This window comes from Mirounga leonina, unplaced genomic scaffold (assembly GCF_011800145.1).
Source record: "Mirounga leonina isolate KUSES-001 unplaced genomic scaffold, KU_Mleo_1.0 Mir_127, whole genome shotgun sequence".
In the NCBI taxonomy this organism is placed as follows: domain Eukaryota; kingdom Metazoa; phylum Chordata; class Mammalia; order Carnivora; family Phocidae; genus Mirounga; species Mirounga leonina.
In genome coordinates this window covers 60,462,767-60,487,744 of record NW_023270316.1, presented here as the reverse complement: position 1 = coordinate 60,487,744, position 24,978 = coordinate 60,462,767, and the positions used below count along the sequence as shown (strand labels likewise).

The 24,978-nt window shown below is 45.2% G+C and overlaps 1 protein-coding gene across 2 annotated transcripts in view; it reads right to left on the bottom strand.

Annotated features, from left to right (window-relative positions):
• Positions 1–24,580, bottom strand: part of FAM124A (family with sequence similarity 124 member A) — a 116,545-nt gene extending 91,965 nt beyond the window's left edge. Inside the window, exons 1-2 of one of the 2 annotated variants that reach the window (XM_035003457.1) lie at positions 24,423–24,580; positions 15,727–15,758 (exon numbers count right to left, since the gene is read on the bottom strand). In XM_035003457.1, the coding sequence (XP_034859348.1) occupies positions 15,727–15,758; positions 24,423–24,487 (97 nt within the window). In that variant the 5' untranslated portion in view covers positions 24,488–24,580. The remainder of the gene's footprint in view (positions 1–15,726; positions 15,759–24,422) is intronic. The other variant, XM_035003458.1, reaches the window with a different exon arrangement.
• Positions 24,581–24,978: the final 398 nt, after the last annotated feature.

Here is a 24,978-nt window from a genome sequence, read left to right as displayed (position 1 = left end):
TAGTCGGGGGAGCAAAGGAAGAAGTCAGAAGATGAGTAAACAGTCTAGACAAGAGATCACCAGGACTTGGCAGTGGAGGAGATTGCATTATTGGCCCTCATTCTTTATCTTGCCCTGTCTCCTTGCTCTCTGCCATGGGACTTTATAGTTCCTCCCATTACTGGGTGAAGTGCATTTCCCCACCCTTTGACTTCGGACACCGTCGACCATATGCCTAACTGTGGCCAACAGAAAGACACAGTGGTGACGTGTGTTTGGGCCTGCCTTCTTGTGCTTTTGACATGTCCATGAGGAGCTAGCCCATTGGTGCCAGAAAGCAGGAGGAGATATACATGGATCACAGCCGCCCGAGCTGAGCCCAGCCTGGATCAGCCAATCTCAGACACCCACAGAAACATGGTAAGAGCCACCTAGCTGTGCCTGGTCTAGAGCAGCTGACCCAAGACATGTGAGGAATAAGAAATGACTGTTGTTTAAGCCACTGTTTGGGGGTGGCTGTTATACAGCAATACTCACAGGTACAGGAGGAGTCGGTGGGTGTACAGAAAAGGCACAGATTCACAGGCTAATTAGGTGGCACAGGTGACTTGGCTTGGAGCCCACAGTCCTGGGGTGGGGAGCAGGAAAAGCAGGAGAGGAGCATACCTTGATGTTTCTGGTTGGATCCTGATGCGTAAGTAAGAGATACAGAAGAGAGGAAGCAGGGCAGATTTGTGGGTAAAGATAAGGAGTTCCACTTTGGCCATGTTGGCATGAGATGCCGGAACGACTTCCAGGAGGGATGTCCTGTTAGCAGTGGGACCTGTGCACTGCTGAGCTCGTGGGCTGAATTTTAAGGATGCATCAGTTACTTTAGACTGTATTCTTACTTTTATGTGGTTATCTAATACATGTGTGCCCCCATATAAATCTTAATCAATGAAAATTCGTTGTGATGGTTTAAAAAACAATCAGAATTCCTGGACTCTTGTGGTCCTTCTCTTTGTTTGCTCTTCTGCTCACCTGACTACTTCCTGTTTCATTGAACATTAGCACCATTATCAGCAGGAGGTGCGGTTGAAACAAAAATAGTGACAAGGCAAACCAATGCGATTTTCCACCAGTCAGTAACTCCAGGAAAGGTAAGAAAAAGTACCACAATCAAATGAAATGCATATTTTGCTTTTTCATGGTGGCCTGATCTCCCAACAGTGGGGACATGTGATTTTGCTAAACATTAATGAAAGCTCAGTTCAAATGGAAAGAGGTGGAAAGGCTCTGAAGGATTTGGGGGATGAAGAAATTTATTTGAGAAAATTGGAGATGATTTCTGTGAGAGGAAAAAAGGACATACGGAGTCGAAAGAATGTTTGGGAAAAGACATTGTCAGAGCAGTGAGGCAGCCCCATTAAGACCTTGCGCCTGTTCTCAGGGTGTGCGCATGGCCACGTACACGGAGAGACGTTAGCTTAACACATGCATGATGTTCACTGTGGTCCAGCACTTTCTCCATGTTCTACATATATGAACTCATTGAATCCTTAGAACAACCCTGGGGGGGGGGGGTGCTATTATTGTTCCCATTTTAGAGAGCAGAAAATCGAGGCACAGAGAGGTGAAGTAATCTGCCAAGGTCACACGGCATCTGAGGTCTGCGTGCACAATCACAACGGTTCTGTAGAGAAGTGTGCTTACCCTCTCATCTGTATTTATTTCATAGCAGAATGAGCAGCTGCCCCTCCCCATCGTTTCTGGCCACGTTGCTACGGCCTCACCCCTCTCTACTGCACTCCTGCCTCCTCCTGCCTGGCTGGCTTCTCAGCCACCAGCCAATAGCTTCCTGTCTTGGACACCCATTTACATCTCTTTCGTCTGGCCCTGGGTGTCTAAGGAAGCATAACCCGGAAACTGCCTCCCCAGTGGTACACACCCAGGTCTTTTTATGAGCACTGCCCTCTCAGGCTCGCAGACAAGCGTGAGAAGCCTGCGTGTGGAGAGGCCCCGGGTGAGGTAGCTTCTGAGTCTCCAAGACAGAGTTGTCGGGGTACTCGGTGTCAGGACACCTCTATCAGCCACACAGAGGTTTCCCAGAGAGCAGTAACAAAGGCCATGCTGAAGCCTGTGTGGATCAGTGAATGTTGACAGTTTTGCAGAAAGGCAAGATGCCCAGCCTCGGGGCAGGGTGGGGACACGGAGAAAGGCGTCTGACCAAGCACCAGCTCGCCTGGGCAGCTTGGGATGCATCCAAGAACAAGCAAGGAAGGAAGGGAGATGAAGACCTGACCCCTGAGCTCCGTTTGCACTGCATGAACCAGGGTGATCAAAGTGGCTAAAATCCTACCCCGAGAAGAATAAAGAGAATGAGTGGTGGCATTAATATACTCCAGCCATCACCAGCATGTGCCCACTGCACGAGGCCCTAAAATAAACAGGCTCAAAGAGCCCTCGTGCAGCTCCAAACCGTCACTGGGTGCTAGGGTTATATACACCCCAAAGAAAACGTGCCTCCTGGAGCTAGATAGGAAAGCAAGTATTTGAGGGGAAGGAGAGAAAATGTGAATAATTAATTGTCATGGAAAGCCTCTCCGCCTCCCTGGAGAAGCAGAGACACTGTGACAGTGGGATATGCTCTGCCTTTATCATATCTATTACACGTCTTCTTGAAGGACCTCAGAGAGCACCTGTTCACTTAGGGCAAGACACAGACCAAAAATGAACCAGGCAACAGACTTCCCCAGGGCTGGTTAGAAGAGGGGAGCTGTTCACAAATTTGCAAGTATTAACAAAGCTTTCGAGATTACTTTGTGCTTCCTGAGCAGAGAAGGAAGATTCTTTCCCATGGGATTAGAGACAATTAGATTTTTCCTTTGATAATGTGAAACAAAAACCAACTTAAAGTAAAGCAGCTGCATGAGTCAGGCCTTCAATGAGACAGGTATACTGTGAACCTGAATATTTGTTACATTTCTCCCCAATGTGTCACATCTCCTGTATATCCCTTTTGTGGTCTCTTAAGCTTAAAAGAAAACAATTTAAACAATAATAATCATGTGTTAAATTCTTATTATTTGCCAGATGCTGTCCTAAAGGCTTGACAGATATTACCTCATTTAATTTAAAGCAACACTGTGTTTTCGCCCCATGTTGCAGGGGAAATACTAACAGATCCGACAAGGGCCATCCAGCTAGAGGAGAGTGGGGTCTCCGCAGTCTGCCTGTGTGCCTTCTCTGCTCTCTGGCCTGCCATCCTTGGTTTGTGTGGCTGGGCTCTGAAACCGTGGCTTAGCTCCTTCAGGCCATGTGGACAGGAGAGTCTACGGTGAGTGGATGACCATTATGCGGGGGCAGTTTCTGGCAACCCCTGAGCTGCAGGGACATCCTAAGCTCCCGTCTGGTAAAGGTGTGGGTGGGGACTGAGGTGCTTCCGCCTGTGGACAGACATCCCGATGCCAGACCTCCCACTCGACTGCCTAAGCCGGGACTCCTCACCATCATTCTCCGCACCCCCGGGCTTCACACCAGCCTTCCCATGCGGTCTCCCACTGCTTGGTGCCTGCCAGGTTGGCCCTCCTCCCGGAACTGGCAAACTAGCGCGTGTCCCCAGAGCACTTGCTTCTGAGCAGCAGGTATGTCTGCTTGAAAGTCCAGATCTCTCATTCCAAATGGAATGCCTGGCCAACTCTTAGGATACAACAAGTTCAGAGACCTCTTTCTAGAAGTTCTGGGCAATGGTTGATGTCTCTGCCATCTTATCCACGATGTATCATGGTCAATTTGCAATTCAACTGCAATCATTTTTTTGATCAAGCAGTGTTTATTGAACACCTACTATGTGCTGGGCCCTGTAGGATACAGTGGGGAATAAAAGAATCTCTGCCTTCCTAGAACTTATAATCTAGTGGGGTGGGGGGGAGTCAGAGGATAAGCAAATACATAAGATGAAGTCAGGTAGCTCAGTGCAAGATACTTCATTGAACAAACCCGTAATGAATATGGTATATTGTAAGAGATTTCCAAGGTGGCAGCCATAACCATTTACCATCAGCTGAATAAACTGCCAGCACCAGTGCCCCATAAGCCCCCAGGAGGCTAAGGGAGTCAGACCAAGGGCACCTCCAGCTGCCGTAGGTGCTTGGTTTAGGGAATTTGGCCCTGGAGCTTGGCTCGAGATTCTCTAACTGCACATGCATGAGGCTGAATAAACTCCTTATTTGCATTTCTAAAGCCCCGCTCAATGGCACTGAACAATTCAGGGGCTTGGATACTTGGTCTGGTTGAGCAGACCCTCACGACCAAGGGGCAGAACACCCAGGTGAGGTAGTGGAATGGGTATGCCACAAAGACATGCCAGGCAGGGGCTGCCGCTGTGAAGAAAAATTAGGTCAGCAAGCAGGAGGCAGAGAGGTTCCAGAGTGGTGAATACAAACCCCACTGCATTGTGAGGTGCCACAAAAGGGCCAACCTCCCCCCATTAAGTTGCCTGGTCTTCCCAGAATGCCTGAACTAAATGCTCTCAGAGAGGGGCTTCCAAATTCCTTCTCCAGAGAGTCTATTCATCCAGAATGTAATGAATAACCTGCCTTCATCTTTCTTTTTTTTTTTATACAGTCTTTTTTTTAAAGCTAGTTTTTTGAACCTCTGAACTAATGAAAAAATTGAAGCAATTCCCTTTGCCCCTGCCCACACCTAAGATAAGATCTCAGACTTTCTCAATTCCTAGTAATTTTATGATTTTGACAAGGCTTTCGGTTGACCCGCAACTCTGGGCTGTGGAAGTGGCAAGGCTGGCCCCAGCACCAGCCCCAGCTCAAGTCAAAAGTAGATGCAGGGTGGGCATAGTGAGACCCTGATGGTAACATGGTGACAGGCAGATTTTTTAACGCAGGGGATCCAAACTGCACTCATGATATGGATAAAAAGCTTCTCTTCTCTTTGGCCTGCATCCACAGCACTGTCTTGTAATTGAAGAATTATAAGGCTGACGCGGTTAAGCCAAAACCTCTATTTTCACTTGTCAGAGGAAAACAGTGTGGAGTCTTTCCGATCCTTAGGCCTTTTATAGCTCTAACTATAGTTATCGGACTGCTCGTTCCATTCGCACCATCTGTTGCAGAAACAATGTCAGGGATCTGGATGTGTGATATACACTCTTGAGCTCGTTCGAAACCAGGACACTATTGAGAAAGAAATAATAGAGAAAGGAAGGCAGATTCTTGAGATACCCTGCATTTTCCCCCCCCACTTGAAAATGGGACATCCATTTTATTTTGTGTGACTTTCTAAATTTCGTTCTGAAACAAACCTCCGGGTGGGAAGAGGAGTGGGGAAGCCAAGGCCAGCCACTAGCCAGAGAGTCATGACAAAGACACTTCGAACTCCAACACAGCTTGACATAAATTCTGGAAGGGGACCAGAAGGTTGATATGTAATTAGAAGGTAGAAAAGCAGCTAGCAACACTTAACATATCTAGGAGTTATCTAAGTCCTTAGGACTGTAATGATTTTGAAAGTTTATGAGAAGGTAACATAGGTCTGATGAACACCAAAGTCCAATGCTTAATACTGTAAGAATAATAACTTTTATAAAGGTAAAGGGCTCAAAATGACAGAAGAGATGCTAACATTTCACACAGAATCCTTTCTTCTACTCAGTAATTTCCATGTGTTCTCAACCACTTCATATATATCTTGTCATTTTCACCAGTAGCAAAGCCATGCCAGGACTTCAATAAAATTCTACAGATTTGGAGATGAGGCAGCAGGGATTAGAATATTCCTCTTGTTTTGAGATGTAAAATATATCGATCAAAACAAAACAGACAAAAGAGGAGGATGGTAACCAAAAGCTATCCCAAGGATTTGTTCATCAATGGACCCCAGACCTCTAACACCACTAGGGCTGGGGGAAGGAATCCTCTCAATTACAGTAATTAAGATTTGTTTTACAAAGGGATTTATTCTGGCAGGATGCTGAGAAATCAAACAATAATTAGCTATTACAACTGTTCCAGGAAAAAGCACTACATAGGTGCTTATAAAATATATCCTGACTGCCACAGTAGAAAAACCAATGCTGAGATCTGGTGCTAGCTTTGCTCATGATCAAACTAGCAATGTAGGAAATGGAGCCAAGGGACTCTTTTTTTGGCTTAAAATTCAATAAAATATTCAAATGCTTGACCAATCTGAATAGGACACTGACATGGTCCTTGTTTCTGTTTCCTTAGAAATTATGTACTTTACAGCCCTTTGAAGAGCAAGCTTACTGGACATGACTAGAAAATTAGAGATGGCTGAGGCATTTAGTCCAGCCTCCTCATGTCACAGAAGTCTGGCAACTTGACTTGCAATTCAGTGGTAGATCTTGGAAGAGAACAAACATCTCCCAAATTCCCCATTTGGGGCTTTCCCTTACCTCTGAAGTGCCTCCTCTTGCTAATAGCCCCAAGGACTGCAAAGCAGGAGACATGGTCCCTTCTAGAGCTCACAACCTAACTGAGGGAGCAAGGTGTTCACACATGAGAAACATAAGAAAAACATGAAGTGGGAGATATGTTCTAAATGACATACCAGATGAATTTCAGAGAGGATAGCCAAAGTTCCCCTTTCCCACAATTTTCTTCCTGGCTTGTGGCCCTTCACCTGCAGAGTCTGGGCTGTTCATTGCTTCTGGGAGGGTGTGGGCAGATAGATCGATTAATCAAGTTTCTGAATTCATATATATTTTTCAGATCCAGCAGAGAAAAGAGTCTTGAAGGGTAAGGCTCTCTATTGCAAGGGCTGGGGTTTTGGAGACAGAAAAGGCTTTCTGAGCTAAGAAAAGCTAAAAACTTAAAGCAGAGGGCTTGCCCCATGAATCAGCACAGAAGAGCGTGTAATGCTACGGTGGCCTTTCCAACTCAGATGACACCAAGCTGGGGCTTCTGGTGGAAGGAAGAAGACTGGAAGGGACCTGACCAAAGTCTGAATTCCAGAAGGTTTCCAAGAAAGGATCATGTTCCAACACTTCTGGGCTCAGCACCGCAGGGACTGGGGTCCCAGAGCAGAACACACCTGTGCCTTCACTTGCTAGGTGTGAGGGCGACTCAGGAGTGACGTTCAACTTGATTATAAATACAGCAATTCTACTGTTACGCTTGAGCATGTGACTGTGAAAATTCCCTCCCTAACAGGAGGTTCATAGAGAGTTCTCCGTAGATAGTAGAAAGTGTTAGAATGTGACTCCGTAAGCATGCCAATTCATGGAAAGATGCGTCCAGCTTCTGAGTCCAGGTTGTGACACACACACATTTTAGCCTCACTGTGCTCCAGCCTGAGGCCATGAAACAGTAAAAATGAGTCACAGAGGAAGCCCAGCTCTCCCTGTAATGGACACAGGGAAGACTTCTCACAAGGACAGAAGAGTCTTCTGCACAACTCAGTGGCACTACCCTTTTGTACTAACAACAATGTCAGAAGATGCCAGGTGCCATAAAAACGCAAGGGGGAGTCAGAGCAGACGGAATGTTCCTTCCCTTCCATAACCAGTATGTTGTACAAAAGAGAAGTCTGATCAACATGGAGGAAGGAGAGAAGGTTTACAAAGAAGGGAAGAAGGAAGGAAGACTGGTGGGATCCTCTTTGCTTTCCTAATCAATTCTGAATATTGTAAACTTTAGTGGGTATGACCTGGCTTTTGCGCAATATTCCCCAAATACGTCCAACTTGTAACGTCATCAGAAGTTAATGCCAACGGTACTGATGTTGAATAAAGATAGAGATCGTCCACTGGAGTGGGAAATACGTTCCATAAAGCCTATGCAGAGTACTGATGGTACCACTGCCTAATGTCACAGTAAATGATACCGTTCTTTTCATGAGAAATACAGACAAGACTTCAAGTTGCGGGTCTCCAAAACCCAAGAGTCTCCCTGTCTATCACCTACTCTTCAGAGCACTTTTGCCCATTGTTACTGTGTGTGTGTGTGTGTGTGTGTGTGTATCCATCCGTATTGTTTTTCATTCACAAAAATCACCATTTTTATGAGACCCTGGTGCTTTCATCCATGCTACTGGGAGAGTGACCTGGCAGGAAGCATCAGAAGCTTGAAAAAGTAAACAACCCGTTTTACCTCAGCAATTCCACTTGAAGGAGTTTATCCTAAGGAAATAATGAAGGATATACACATAAAGACTTGTATAAAAATAATCTTGGCAATGCTGTTTATAATAATAAAAAAGTAAATATAACCTATAGTACCAACAACAGGGCACTGGTGACTATACAGAAATATAATGGAATACTATATATTCAAACTATTGTAGAAGTTTACTGATATCAAAGAAGTTCATATACGCTTAATTAGAAAATGAGACTATAAAACTATACAATACTATTTTTGCTAATAATACATATCTATAGTAATACAGGTGCTCAGAAAAAAATCGATAAAAGCAGACACCAAATTATGACTATTGACTGTTTCTAGATGGCAGGAATCTGAGTTTTTCTCTTTCTGCTAATTTGTATTTTCTGATTTTTTGACAATGCCTATATATTATTTGAATAATAATTATTATTTTAAAATTGGGGAAAAGCACCAAGCATGTTAGGAATGTGGGATGGAAACTATTGACTTGTGTTCTCTCCCTTGGTGGTTGGGGGGGGTGGGGGGGGAGTGTCCCAATGCTTCCCCTATGCTTTGATTTGTTTTATGTCAACTGTGGGGGTGGGGGGGGGAGTGTCCCAATGACCCTGGTAGACCCGCTGTCCTTGACGTGTCACACATCAGCTTCTCAGGGAAAATGTGGTTGTGAGAAGTCTTCCTTCATTTTTCTTTCATATCCTGGACAGAAATGGACAATCTCTATGTAGTTGAAATCACACAATGAAAACTTATCTTTAGAGCAAGTAGGACTACACCGTATTTTTTGGGGAATGGATGCCAGTGTAACAGCATCAAAGGACTTGTCTGTATGGTGTATTTTCTTCACCCTTTGATTTCCTGTGCGTATCTTTGGTTATTGCTTTTTTCTTATCAACTGCCAAATAGCAATATTGCTTAGCCTTTCAGGTTCCTGTGCAGAGAATTTTGGCCATACAGAACCCACACTGTCAAATAACTGTCTAAATACACTAGCTTTCAGCTCATTCATCTCAGGCTTCATTTACTACTCTGTGATCTTACAGATAAGGCTGCTGCCTGCTTCTCAAAAAAAAAAAAAAAAAAAAAAAATTCCCAAACCCACATCTCTAGCTTGCCTGATAAAGGATAAATTCTATGTTTTCAAATAAACCACTCAGTAGAGGAACACAATTTTCTTCTTTTAAATGATCAATAATTCATAATTTAAATATTTGTCAAGTGAAATTTTTTCTCACCTAGACATTATACAAATCTTAGGGCCTACAGATTATGCCCTTAAAAATTAGAATCTAGGGGCACCTGGGTGGCTCAGTTGGTTAAGCGACTGCCTTCGGCTCAGGTCGTGATCCTGGAGTCCCGGGATCGAGTCCCGCATCGGGCTCCCTGCTCGGCAGGGAGTCTGCTTCTCCCTCTGACCCTCCCCCCTCTCATGTGCGCTCTCTCTCTCTCTCTCTCAAATAAATAAATAAATAAAATCTTAAAAAAAATTAGAATCTAAAAGAAATTTGGGTAGACCGTATCTATCAGGGATTTAAGAGCAATCTTGCTGATTGGGGACATGAGCTAGATTAGTGCTCCTCAAAATTTCAGTACAAACAACTCACATGACTCAGGAGGTTGGGGGTGGGGCCTGGAATTCTACATTTCTAATAAGCTCCAGCCAGGGTGATGCTGATACAGGGGTCTGTGGACCATACTCTGAGCAGCAAGTTTTCCAGCATGGTGACTTACCTGCTCTGCCAGGCCCAGAATACCTTCCCGGGGCAGCTGACAAAATGCAGAGTAAGTGGACCCCAAGCTGCACCTGCTAGCATTCTGTGGCTCTCAGGCTGTGGTTAAGCCTCTACCCGAGTGGCTTCAAGATCCAGACTCGCCAAAACATGACACACCCACAACTGTGGCCTTTTTATTAGAGTTACCTACAGGCTGCATGCTAAGTGGCTCCAGCTCTAAGAAGAAAGTCCAGGAACATAATGAGTGTCTCAAACCTGAAGCCATGCTCGCCACAGAAAGCCTAAATGCTTGGGGGCATGGGTAGAGCCTCCACCACCAAGGCCCTCTCTCCAACGGTCAGGGCAAGCTGGAGTGAGACCAACGCATTCCTAGGAGGAGGGAAGAAGTCTTGGGGGAGGCAATGGCAGCGGCTGTACCAGTGAGTAGGTATACCAGATGCCTATTGCCAGGGAATATGATAGGGACTTCTGAGTGAAAGCTTTAATCCTACAGTGTCGGTGGAAGGCAGAGCCACAGGACACAATGGACAAGGAAATCAGACTGATCTTTCCACATGCAAGACATCTTAATGATTTCTGGTTGGTCTCTGCAGCCATGGCCACATACGGAGGAGGGCTGTGTTATCAGGGACACGGTGGTCCAACACAAGGCCACTCATGAAGAGCCTGCCTAGGGCTGCAGATTCATTCTGTGTAGTAGGTCACCCTGAATCTCCTTTGAGAGCAGTTCTGCACAGGAACATGACCGTTGTGCCAGAACATGCTCTTAAACGTACTAAAAAGGGGAATCGTTCTTATTTGGGGTTCACTTGCTGGACGCTGCAAAATTAAGTGTTCCTGGCTCAATTAAGTGACCAAGTAGAGATTCAAAACCGTGATTTCCCTCCACTCTGAAATTAGTGCTTCCCCTATGCTTTGATTTGTTTTATGTCAACTGTTGGGTTTATGAAAGTATATCAAACATCCTTAGTATCACTAATGAGCCCTCTGGAAACCGAGGAAGTAGGATATGGGCGTCGCAGTGACAGGCCTAAAATGAGTTACTTAAGATTTGTCCGATCCACCTCACAGACCATATTACCATCCATAACTTTGCCTAAAAGGCTATATGCTAAGTTAGAGAAAACTGGGGACTTTTCTTGTGATGTTTTAACTGCAACAGGAGTGTGAGGCTGGGGACGGATGGGTGGGTGTTTTGGTTTTTTTGCAAACCTGTGTCCATTGCCAACTACATACTGGTCACAGAATTATATACATGCAATGGCTAAAATTGTTCTTCATAAGGGTTAATGAATAGATCTTGGTTTTGCCTAGATCTTATGAAATAAGACCCTAAAAGAACATTTACTGAAAATCATAATGGGGAAAGTATTGTACACAGAAGAAAAAAAAAATGAAAACTATGAAATTTACAAACAGACCAAAGTTCAGTTGGCTACTACCACCTCTTCCAAGATGCTGACCCTCCTTATTTGGACAACTGGCCTTAAAACGTCAGTCTGCCAATAAGTTATCTCCTCTCAAGAAAACAGGAAGAAAATAATGAATATTTCCTTATCCCGTCTGAATTTAGCTCTTGCATACACAGACACGGGTCATTTTTACTTAAACATTCCCCATCAGCGATGAGTTGCACAGAATGCAGTCATGTCTTTTCAACAGGTTGCTTCCAGAGCTCCTTGCCTTTGTTTATTAATTAAATCACAAGGAGCTTATCTTTCCCTCCACACTGAGGGGAGGCACAGATGTGGCCAAAGACAAAATTAAAAACGTACGATGCTTCGATATCCTAAAACTTCAAGGAAATGATGAGACCGTGGAGAAATGAAGGGGAGGCAATGGTATTTATGTGGAAAGATGCACCCATGAGACAAGGCAGCCTTGGGGAGGGATGAGAGGTCCTCCCACACAGCGGTGAGGCAGGACCCACAAGCCCCTGGGGTGGCTCGAGACCAGCCACAAGGCCTTGCAATTAACTAAGACACTTGACTTTCCTTATTTGAAAAACACCTGCAATCCACTGGACCCTTCTTCCTCAAGAAGAGAGCGTGTCCAGGGGCCCACAGCATCAGCTGGGCCTGTTCGGGGCTGCCCTCAAGGGCAGGTCACAGACATGGCGGCCCCAGGACAGCTGAGGGGACAGAACTCCACTGGCCCTACAGCCTGGGGGAGCTTGTGGCCAGCAAGGAGAATGCAGGCAGGACACGGGGAAGCTACCTGAGTCCCTGGAAGGACAGAGCAGGAAGCTAGGAAAAGCAAGCCAGGGAAACAAGAGGAGGGCAGGAATCGAAGGTCTGGGTGGGTGGAAGAACAGATCCCATGACTCCCGCCCACCTATGAGGTGTCCCTGTTTTGCACAGCTTGGTACGTAGTCCTGGGCTTGAATCAGCAGAACACACCGTTCATGGCCATTTCTCCGTAATTTCAGATATGGGGAATTCCTCAGGGCATTGCCAAGGGCCCCTGTATCACTTCGACTCATCTTTTACCATTTGTGTTTTTGAAAAGTACGAAGGGGCACAAAATTGTGAAGCATTCCCACTGTCACGGGCCATCTGTAAGGGCCAGGTAAAGAGTTACTGACTATACCTGAGTTTCGAGAAGGCGCAGTTTTAAGGCACAAATTAGGAGGGCTAATAGAGGAATAGTATCCAATAAAGAGAACTAGTGAACTCTTTGACCCCTTCCTATTGGCATTATCCTGGGGCTAGAGATTCTCAAGAAATGTGACACTGTCCTAAAAATATCATTTTTCAGCTCCCAGCATCTTCTAAGAGAAATTCTCCAAATATGATTATAATATTTATTTGAATGAAAATATTCAATCATACATGATGGGAATTTCATTATCATTACGTGGCACAGTTGATTTTCTTCCCCCTGGCATAATTATTGTTTTTCTTTTATCCTATTTATAAAATTTCCCTTTTTTATTTAAATCACTTAAGAATGCAAATTGTACATAGTGCTTTGATGATCTTCTACCCAGGTTTCTGGAAAAACCACCTAAGATTCCGAGAGTATAAATTAAATTCATCTTTCTTAGGAAGTAATTATGATTTATTGAGATCTGAGGGTTAACAGTGTATTTAGCTTTGCAGAAAACATAAGGGAAAAGCTTGTCAGCCCTGTCAGTCTCAAAAAGGCAAATGGACCCATGGTAAGTAGAAAAAAAAATTTACCCAATTTATAGAACACAACCATCCATTAAAGAAGCCCCCTCAGCCACTTCCACCAGAGTTGAAAGTGACATCAGTCACGATTGATGGGAATGTGATTCTGGGACCCAGGAGGTCAAGGAAAAACAGAAGGCCCAATGGCCCCCATGCCCGCCCGGGCTCCATATCAGGACTAGGACCTAGGAGACCTCACTCTCACACCACTGCTCTTGTACTTTCTCTTGGTGAGGACCTTCCTTCTTCTTCCGTCAGGGGCAGGCAGCCTGAGGAAGCAGCCCCTGTGTTCTGAGGGAAAAGACACCTGAATAGCCACTCTTGCTTGGGGAGAAAGCTTTCCTGTCAGCTCTAGCAGTGACGAACTCCAGCTCTGGAGAGACTCCAACCCTAGCTCAACTCAAGGAGGTGCTCACGCCCCCATGAACTCAGGCACAAACAGGTAAAAGAGCATCATGGGAACGCTGAACAGGAATCACCAGTAGACAGAAAAATCCATCTCCTAACAGCGAGTGGTTAGAACCAGTGCTCAAATCCCCACCAGGAAGTGCTCAGAAACAAGCCATTCAGAGAGGCTGCCCAAGGGTGGGGGGGTGGGGGACGACAAAATGAGATGCAGGAGCCACTCTCAGGACCCACAAGGGGAAGACTGACAAGTCAGCTCTGTGGGTCCTGCTGGTCACATAGAGGGTGCTGGCAAGGAGAGTGACCCTGGAACTACATCATTCAGGATGGAGAGTAAGCTTATCAACCTTCTCTCTACTCAGTCCTCTGAGTGTGATTGTCTAGTTTGTGGGGAAAAGCTGTTTTTAAAATGTACTTGGAAAATAGTTTCTATGATTGTAGCGCTGTCAAACCTATGTTTTAAAGGATAGATTTAAGACTTTAGACTTAATTTTTTTTTTCTTTTTCAGAAATGGTCCACTCTGTTACCTTTACTGACTGCTAAAGGGGCCTTCTCCTGCATCTGGGTGTAGTCAGGGTTTATGCTCCTGGTTGGGAGAAGAGGCAGGCCAGGCAAACACTAGACAAAGACAGCCAGGGGCCCAGCAGTACCCACTCACCCCTTCTTCCTGCCCAGAACAAGGATGTGATGCCTGTGGTCGAGGCAGCCATTTTGTAACTCTGAGGCAACTCTAAGGACAGAAGCCAAAATCCAAGCAGAACGATGAAAGGAGCTTCCACATCAGACCTGCATGGCCTTCTCTGAGCTTTTTTTTTTTTTTTATGTTAGAGGAAAACAAACGCCGACTTATGTCATTATTTTCTCCTCTATTATTTATAGCCAAATACATTTCCTAACTCAAATATGAAACACATATACATCTGCACCAAGAGGTCCCAACACTGAAGACTGATGCAGGAATCACCAAATATTTAAAGAGAAAAGGAAGAGCAATAAAAGGCTATTGATCCCAGTTGCACTAAGAGAAATTCCAACTCTGAGATCGCAATTAAAATAAGAGAGGAAAGCCTCCCAAACAAAATTACCAGTTTCACTGACAAGAGAGGTGCTTTGTTGTGACCCAGAGGACTGATTTGAGAGGTACAAATTGAGCAAAGGCTTTGGGCAAGTATTTCATAAAAATAATTCTTAAAGAAATGTAGCTTCTGGGCAAAACTGAGTGGAATGAAAATGGCAGCATAGAGAGAGAGAGTTCAAGAGAGCTTTCCCTGATTTTTAGGAATGCAGAAGCTTCAGGGAGGGAATGTAAATCACTGGAGCATTATTCTCATTATTACTAATGATTCTTAATAACTAAGGGGCAATGTTGGGTCTCCAGTTGGCTGAAATGATCAGATTACTCGTTGCAGTTATACTAATAACTAAATATAATTTGACACTAAATTACAATTCCAGAAATACAGCTTTCTGCACAGTCTCTTATTGCAAAGGAAAACTAAACCAGAACATCAATAAATAGAATAATCCAATTAAGTGTCTTTCCATTTGGGTACTATTTAGAATTGAGATGTTAACAGGGAAGATAGGGAAAAAAAAAAAAACAATTCAGTATTTACTGATTCAAATAGTCAGGGCTTTTATTGTAAGAAATTTTTTTATTTTAAAATAGGTATTTAATTAATCTGAATGGCTCTGGTCATTTACGTAGTGATCTTAATCACTGCAAATTGTTCCTAGATAGAAGGCCTAATTTCCCATGAATAGATTTACCTGTCAATTAGTATTTAATACAGACATCTTTTTCTTTGCTTATAGTATGTTTATAAACATATTCCCAATGACCTTTTTTAAACCATATCTGATAATCACCTATGATATCTGCCTGCAGATGCAGAAATACAAGGCAGGACATTGGCCCAACAGATGAACTGGGGCCACCCAGGGGTCTAATGCATGTGCTCTGGGCTGTTAGCCTGTGGGCAGCAGGTATTTGATAAATGTTTGGTGAATGAATGAGTTACTTCTGATTATTCGATTATTTGGAGAAGCTGTTTTAGAAGCATCTACCCTAACAAAGCCCGGGCTGGTTGCTCTAGGCTCAATTTCCATAGGGAAAGGAGCTGCATAGCTAGTTCTGAAATCAAGGAGCAGTTAAATGCTCCAGGAAGAGCCCCAACTTTTAGAGTCAGAGGATTCTGTATCACACACTTTGGCAAGTATCCCTTGGGTGATTCTTCCGTGAAAGCATGGGTGACACAGATAGACAGGATTGAGAAGCCAGTGCTGAAGGACATTTAAACCATACTTACTGCTGGTGGAGGACATGTGGCTGTAGTCAGACCTGAAACACAAAACCTTAGCATTAGTAGGATTAGACACTATTTTTCTGTACCCAAATGAGTTCTTCAAGCTAGAATTTTAAAAACAGTCAGTGGTAAGTAGCATTTACATGGTAAGGATATGCTGCAAACTAAAAACCGTATTGCTGAGGGCTTTCGTGCAAAAAAAAAGTTATGTCTGACTTTGAAGGCAACACGTTCAAAGCACTTTAGAAATCAGGGGTCCTTCAGATGGACTCTGTGAATCTCCAAGAAGGGAAACCAGCTGAGTCCCGAACTATCTAAATCCATTGGCAAATTCTCAAATGGAAGCTTATTCTTCTGGGGAGAAGGCTCGAAGTTTTCAACAGATTCTCAAAGGGGTTCATGACGCCCCAAAGGTAAAATCACTGCAAATGAGCACCCTTCGAGTTAGCACAGCATTGTGGGGAAATGTTTCTTTGCTGACATAAGCAGAGCGGTGATGGACCTTGGTGGCAGTGTGAGGGGACCCTGGCTTGTGAGGGCTTGCTTCCACATGCAGGGTCTGGCTGGCCATCAGGAAACACAAAGGCACAATGATGTTTGACTGATCTCAGTTCCAGCTCAGAAGAAATCCTGCTGCATGACAGTAACAGGATGTGGGCTGTGATAGGGAAAAGGAAAAGGCAGGGTTAGGGCCAGGGTGAAATTACCCATCAGTTTCTAGGCTGAAAAACCAGCCCCTGGCACTCAGCCTCTGTGAGAATGGGCATCTGGCCAAGGATCTGCCTGCCTAATCTCTTCTAAGTTTCTGCTCTACTTGTGTGGCTGGGAAGCCTTCCCTCTCTGGCAACATATTTGGTATAGAAGCTCTTGGTTTTCTCCCCCCAGTGTCCCAAAGTCATTCTCAGTAGGGAATTAATCTCTCAGGCACATAGGGATTTATTCTTCAAGGTGGTAGTCAGGGGACATGGTTATGCATATAAAGTAGTTAATTATGTTTAATTTTCCACAGATACACCCCTTTTATTTACTTAGCCTCATGTCCCCCCCTTTTTTTTGATACTAGAAGTTTTTCCTATATTTATTTATTTATTTATTTAACATATATTATTTGTTTCAGGGGTACAGGTCATGTTGCCTTTCTTAAGTCATCCAATATTTCCTCCATTGACTTTGTTACCACACCAAAAAAGTATATACAAAACTTCAAGAAAAAATCATAAAAAGCATACCTCTCACTAGTTAAAATAACCTACATTGCTCACGTAAAATGATGCACTTATTGGTAGGGGAACAAAATGGAAGAAAAATGACATGTAGTTTTCTCTTTTCAAATGAAATGCTTTAGTAGTTACAGAATCACTGAATCTTAAGGCTGAAAAGAATAGCAACTATTAACATTTGCATATCCCTTTATGTATTACAAACTGCATCCGCCTATATCTCATCCACTACTTTATGTTATTGGTTAGGAAACTAAAGTGACACTATTGGCGAGGAGCCCAGGAGGTGAACAGTGGACCTGAAGTAGCAGTGCAGGGTGATGGCAAGGCAGGAACCAGAAGGTAGAAGGACTGGCTAGAGCATGGCGACATGCTGGCTAACAGAGATGCAAGAGAGGATGGTCAGGATCAGTCACCCCCAGCGTTGGTGCATTCCATTCTTTCTGGAACCAGGCAGGACATAAATTAACTTTAGGACAAAACTTAGAAATGTAACTGTGTGTGAATGCAACAAATGCTCAACAAGCATCTACTGTGGTAGAAACGACAACAAAACAATCCCATTCCAATATGATCATCTTAAGATGGTCAGGCTTTAAAGAAATTTCATGACAATTCAAATAAAATGTTCAATGGGAATGTGTGATTGGACTATTCATTTTTTAAAAAGATTTTATTTATTTGACGAGAGAGAGAAAGAGAGAGAGAGAGAAAGGGCACCAGCAGGGGGAGCGGCAGGCAGAGGGAGATGCAGGCTCCCCGCTGAGCAGAGAGCCCAATGTGGGACTCGATGCCAGGACCTTGAGATCATGACCTGAGCTGTAGGCAGACGCTCAACCGACCGAGCCACCCAGGCACTCCTATTCATTTTATTATTAGAAATTTGTCAGTATTTTCAGCTAGGATTTTCCAAATATTCCTGAGGCAGATGGGTTTCACAAATGCGTATATTTTAAAGATCCGCATACAGATGGAGATGTAGAATGAAATTTACATGTGAAACCTATTTTGAGAATCTTAAGGTATAATGGTAGTATTTTAGGACAGGTGCTAGCAAAGCAAATGTCCCTGCCATGCTTCTCTCCGCATATATTTCTTGTAACTAAAGGCACTGCCTGGGTCAAGCCTGCCAGCTGGTCAGTCTCCTGTCACTCTTGCTCCACTCCAGTTCCTTCCCCAAACAGCAGCCAATCTTTGCAAAGCACAAATCAGGTCATGTCACTCTCTGGATGAAGTTCAAGCATGACATAAACCCCTCTTTTCATGAATGATGGTCTCTGCCCAGCTCTGCAGTCTCATCCATCACCCCAATTTCCACCCCTGTCCACCATCAAAATGGAAATCAAACAGGAAGAAAAGTCCCCTAAAACCTCACGTTGCTTTTCAGCCTCTGATCCTGTTTATGTAATTTGTACACAGTTGCCATAATGATGGGAGATACAATTTTAAACTGCTCTTTTTACTACACACCACCACAACATGCTGCTACATAGTTCCTGTAATTATAATTTTAGATAAAGTGATGTACCATAATTTATTCAACCATTTGCCTTTTGTTTGCTATATGATTGTTTTTGATTGTTCACTTTTGCAAAGCACACAATGATGAGATACTTATATATATATATATATGTAGTTTGATATTTACTTTCTTTTCCTTAGAAAAATGATCATGAGGGGAAACAGGAACTGAGTCAAGGTACAAACACTTTTATAGCCCATAAAGTACATTCCAAATAACTCCAAAAGACTATTTACTGGAAATATTACTGGTGAAAGACAAACTGTAAAGCTTAAAACAATTTTGTGCTTAAACAGGTTCAAACGATTTCAAATACTGACTGTAGTTCTCTGGAGGGGTACGTTATCCCCAGCTTTTTTAGGATAGGAGGGAACAGCAATAAGGTACCTGTCTTGTGAATCCTGTTTACTGGTCTTACATCCTGAGAATTTACCCACCTAGCTCTGAACAAGACATTCAACTCTGAGGGAATGAAGCATGAGAGGTGAATCCATGAATTTTAGGAAGAAAAATGTATGGGCACATGATACAGATAAGCAGAATGATGCAAGGATTATATATTTTCACACACCTGATACATATATAGACACATTTACAAATATTACATTTATTTGGTATCTCTGCCAATAATGACCAGAAAGTTAGTCTCTTGACTGTATTTTAATTACAATTATACATATAAGGGTTAAGTATAAAGGGGTCTGCACTTAGGACAGTTTATCACTGTCAGCAGCCTACTTGCCTATATATATAGGTGTATGTATATATATACACGATACCTTCTTAAATTCTCTTTTCCAGGAAAATCTTGGCATAAGAATTGATCTTGGCATTTCAGTAATATTGATCTTGACGTTTCTGTAAAACATCAGCTCAATGCATCACGGACCTCATCTGTTAACTCTCAGTCCATTGAATTAGATGCCATGGCAATTTGGAGCTAACTAGCTCCACCTTGAACACAAAGATAATAGAGTACCTAATAGATCATCCTGTCTTCTCTGCCAAGATTTCCCCTTTTACTGTTCCCTAAACCTGTCCCATCTTCAAATTTATTCCCCCGATTCTTTCCCATTCACCTGCTTATACACTCTAGACCTGTGAACTGTTTGCTATCTCTAAATCAGAGTGAAGTATCAATTGGAGGTCACCCACAGGGGAGGGTATGAGTAGGTTTTCAGAAGCTCAGTGACAGGTGACAGGGAGGTGGAGGTTCATTAGTGCCAAACTTCTGAATTAAAATAATGCATTAGATGTGGTCATATTTGAAAGAGTGGCTCAGACACCATATCTGGGAGACATCACGAACGAAACACCCATTAAAAAGCATTCGTCTTACTTTTTTTTTTTTTTAAGTTTTTTTTTTTTTTTTTTTTTTTTTTGACAGAGAGAGACACAGCGAGAGAGGGAACACAAGCAGGGGGAGTGGGAGAGGGAGAAGCAGGCTTCCCGCGGAGCAGAGAGCCCGATATGGGACTTGATCCCAGGACCCTGGGATAATGACCTGAGCGGAAGGCAGACGCTTAACGACTGAGCCACCCAGGCGCCCCTCGTCTTACTTTTTGTCTTTTATTTCAGTTTTCAAAAACACTGCCTGTCCCTCTGCTAAGGGATTCTGTTTCTTAAGATAGTTTACTATGGTCAATAGCTGGCTTGCCAGTTTTTTCTAGTGAAAAATCCACAGAAGCACAAAGCTTGTCTTCGAGTGCATGTGGAAGAGAGTAGCTTCAAAATGACATCAGTCGCCACAGAACTATACCAGCTGACTTTTAGCTTGGCCTCTCCTAGGTGGGTCAGAGGCAAAGATAGCATTTCAAGCAGAAGAAAAGGTCTGAGCAGGAATCAGGAATTAATTGCCGATCAATGGCTTTTTGAGAGGCAACTTCGCTAGGTGGGAAGCATGCCGGAAATCCAGGCTTCAATTTAGGCCACGAACTAGTCATGCACCCTCTGAACCTCCATTTGCTCATCTGTAAAATAATAATATTGGGATGTGTCCTATCGTCTCGCAGATGATCTGAATGGGATGATCAAATTGCTTAGGGCATTTAAAAACATCGGAGCACCTACTGTGATGAGTAGAAAGAACACAGGATCTTGAGTGCACCTGGAAATATACATTTTTATTATATAAAACTCTAAGTTCATCATTTGGAATGTTCTTCATAACAATATTAATAGTATGATGAGAAATAATTTTCTGAGGGTTCACTTATGCCAGGCACTGTTCTAGAGGCTTTAATATACAGACTAATTTAGTTCTCACAACTACCCTGTGAGAGACTGTCACCCCATTTTACAGAAGAAAAAACTCAGGGCACGGAGTTGAACCCCAGCAGCCTGCTCTCTTGACTGTCACTTTCAAAGCAATCAGTACCATCTGCCCATTGGCAGTGGGACCCAAAAGGTTCTTGGAACCTTCTCTTTGATCACCTCGCCAAGAAAGGATCCACAGTCAGTTCCACCCATACCCCCAAATCCCTTGCTCCTGTGTTTTGTTCACACCTGCCTGGCAACAGTCCCTCTCTCCCAAACCTTGATGATCTCAACCACTCACTGTCTGTCTCCCTCTGCCTGCCCCAAAGGTGGTTGAGCACTGCTGCAGGAAAAGAGATAGCAAGCTAGACTGGGACCTTCTTATATTTATAATCATTAATCTCAGTTGGGTTCTCACTCAACATGGTCCAAGCAACTATTTCAAATCTCCATTTTCCTGGGGGAGGGGGCTGCATTTGCCCAGAACGGAAACCCATCTTCCTTGCTAAGTTGTAAGAAGAGAGATGTCCCTCCTTCTATCCAAAGCCCATCTAACTGAGAGGTCTGAAGTCCATCTGCCTCCACCTTTTCAGAAAGCGGACATTACAGACCATCAGTTTTTCTCCTATATCTTTATCCTTTCCCTTTTTTTATAGAGTCTTTTCTATTAGCACCTCTTTACAGGAACCTAACTATTGCCTATGCTTCGGAAATCCTTCCTGCACCCCATTCTCCCCTCCAGCTACTGCCTCTCCTCACCCCTCCCTTTCTCAGACAAAGTGCTCTAGCTACCTCCTCTTCCACACCGTCCACTCCCTCCTGGAGCTACACGGAGCTGGCTTCTGGCTCCACCCTGCCACTGTCCACGGATCCACCTTTTCCTTCATTATTTCCATTTGCAAAAAAAGGCACTTCACATTCCTTCATCTTAGTGAGTTTCTCAGTGGCACAGCTGATGCCTTTCCCTTCCTCCCCTTGGCTTCTAGGACACCACATTCTTCCTCTTGGCATCTGTGTCTCCTTTTTCTCACGCCCCTTTATCAGCTCCTCCGCCTTCACCTGGCCTTGAAGTGCTGTCATTTCTCAAGGCTGGTCTTAAACACTACCTGCTTCACAGTTGTTGAAATATTAAATGAGTTAATGAAATATGTAAAGGCTCAGGATAGTCCCTGGCACAGAGTAAAATGCTAGGTGTTTGCTATTTACTGTCTTTAGTTGATTTAATCTACTCCTAGGGCTGCATTTTTAGCCTGACCATTCCCAAATGCAGTGTCATCATGCCGACCTTCTCTCTAGATAGACTCAACCGCTGGCTCATCATCCTTCGTTGGCTGTCTCCCAATACGTCAGACACAACATGTTGAAAATGAAACTTCTCCTACCCTGCCCAAACTTGGTTGGGAGGGAAATCACAGGCTACTTCAAGAATCTGATGAAAAATAAGTCTCTTCTCACAAAAATTCACAAAGAACATCATCTTGCATATGACTGGAAGCCATTCATGGACCTCAAATCGAGGATCCCTGCCTTAGCAGATGTGTCACCTGAGCCGAGTCTTGAAAGAAGATAGTTTCACCTGGTGGACAGGCATGCCAGGTGGAGAAGGGCAGAGCTGGCGAAAGGGGCAGGTTGACAAAGGCAAAGAATCAAAAACACCTTGCTGATGTGGCTTGATGCAGGGTACAAAGGCAGACGTGCCGAGAAACAAAGCCAGAGAGAGAGAAGTGGACCCTATCACAATGGGACCTGTAGGCCACTCTAAGCTCTTTGTATGTTAGAGAGGACAGAGCCACTAAACGTTTGGGAGAGAGACCTGATCAGGTTTGTATTTTAAAAATAACAATGATAGTACACACGTGTTAAGTCTCCCCACGTGGCTATATGAAAGCCGGGGGCGAGTTCTGGAAAAGCAAGGAAACAATGAACAGCTTTTTGATAACCAAACCAAACTTCAGGAGATATAGGAATATGTGGCAAATACAAGATTAGTAACTATACATTGAAACTCTTTAAGTGCACGCCATTTTTACCTTCATGTTTAGCTTAAGGATGCCACTGAGGCAATAAGAATTCTTTAAACAATTCTATTCTGTCACAACTATACACTTTAGTACAGGGGCAGTGAAGAGCAGTTCTGGTGTATGTTCAGCAAGCCCCTCCCAGCAACCCTGGCAGCTGTCATGCTTTTCACTGGGATCCCAGGGTATAATCGCTCCTCGGTCAGGGCTTCCCCTCCACTTCTCCGAGAGAGAACCCTTGGGAAAAAAAACCTGTTTTAGGTGAGCTCTGTAAATTGAAAATGAATGGACCAGTTGGTGCCTTATTTAACTCAGCTGAAAAGGAGCTGGTTAATTTCGCTGTTTCTTCTATTCATGGCCTAGCTAACTAGAGGCAGGCAGGGAAAAAAAGTCAAGGATCTTCAGTTGATAAATGCCACATACACAAAGTGTGGGGAAAAAAACAAGTGAGTTCCCTATTTGGAATCAAGTTACCCCTCCAGAATGTAATTGGGTTCTACAGTGAACCATAAATGATCACAAGTTTGGATAACAGGGAGAACCCATTGCAGAGTACATGCTGTAGGGTGTAAAGTCCCAGATTTGGGCTAGGAATGGGTGGAGGCTGCAAGGAAGAGTGGGGCTGGGCAGGCAGGAGTGACTGTGTAGGGACCCTTTCTCGTGCCCATTCTGGCCTTGGACTCCCTTCCTGTCCTCACAAGGCTGCCAGGCCCTGAGATTAGTCTAAATCTCCCCAACTTTCCAAGGATGAGGCTTTCTGTAGTCTGGGCAGCTCCAGCCCAACACCAGGGTTCTCTCCAGAGAGGAAAGGACACCCCTTCCTCCTGGATCAGTACCCGCATCCTGGACGTTTGCTGACTCTGCACAGGAAAATCCTCTAGAGATAGGAGCCGGGTGGATCTCCTAAAAGATACTCCATCTTTTGTCCCACTCAGGAAAATGGTGTCGTTGGGAGAAGGGTAATTAGTCTCCAGAGGTAAAGGTTTGGGCCAATTGTTTGAGTCCGTTGAAGCGATGAGGACATTTCTTTAAGCAGGGCTAGATCATAGCACCAACTTCATCCCACCTGTACCCAAGGCTGAGACAGGTGCGCAGAGAAGTTCGGCGGGGAAAATAGGAGTTGAGGAGGGGGTCTCAGCAAGCACAATAAAGCCATGAAATGAAAAATGTCATCCTCTTCTAGGATTTCTGAAAGACTTAGGTGCCAGGTGTCCTATCCTCTTCTCATCCCCAACCCCTCATCCCGCACTCCAGGGAGCGGCGGGGTTAGAAGAATAAAGTCCTCGCGGAAGGTTGAAATAAGTGCAAGAGCATCCCTTGTCTCTCTAGGGATGATCTCAGGGGGACACTGCATTCGCCTGGCACTCCACATCATCTCAGTGATAACGGGGGGCAGGAAGGGGTGGTGTGAGGGGGGGTTTACTCTGAACCTTGAGTCCTTCCACTCCCCCCCCCCTCGCCGGGGATGGGGCCCGCGCCACCCGGGGCAGCTACGGACCACGCTGCTCTGCCCCTCCAGCCCGCCACAGCCCCTCCGCCGGCAGGAGGGAGAGCCCCCGCGGCCCCATCCGGCCACAGCTGCTCCGGCTCCGCCGCGGGGTCCAGGAAGGTCCCGGCCGGGGCGCAGCCGCAGCGCACCTCGGAGAACGCCCCCCGCCCAGCGCCCGGCCCGGCGCGGCTCACCCTCCGGTCTCGGCGCCCGAGTCCACGCAGTCATCCTCCTCCGCACCGCCCGTTTTGGGGTCCATGGCGCGCTCCCCGCCGCGCTCGGCTCGCGGGCGCCGGCGTGACCCGGGGGCGTGCTCCCTCCGGGCCGCCCCGCCCAGCCCAGCCCAGCCCAGCCCGAGCTGGCTGGGCTCCCTCGGAGCGTCTCGCGGCCGGGGCTCCGGGAAACAACTCCCGCTCCGGCCGCGCTCCCTCGCGCCGCGCCCTCTCCTGGCCGCGCCCGGCCGGGCACTGGGGCCGCTCCCGCCCCGCCCCGCCCCTCGCCGCTCGGCGGGGTGAGCGTGTGCGTGTGCGCGCGGGGTGCGCCCGTGAGCTAGGGCACGTGCGCGCGCGTGTGTGTGCCGGTGAGCGAGGCCGTGGGCGCGCGCAAGAGGGTGTGTGCACTGGGCGTGAGCGAGGGCGCGCGGGTGTGTGCCGGTGAGTCAGGGCTCGGGCGCGCGCAAGAGGGTGTGTGCACGGGGTGTGAGCCCGTGCGCGAGCATGTGCTAGCTCGCGTGTTGCGCGCCAGTGTGTG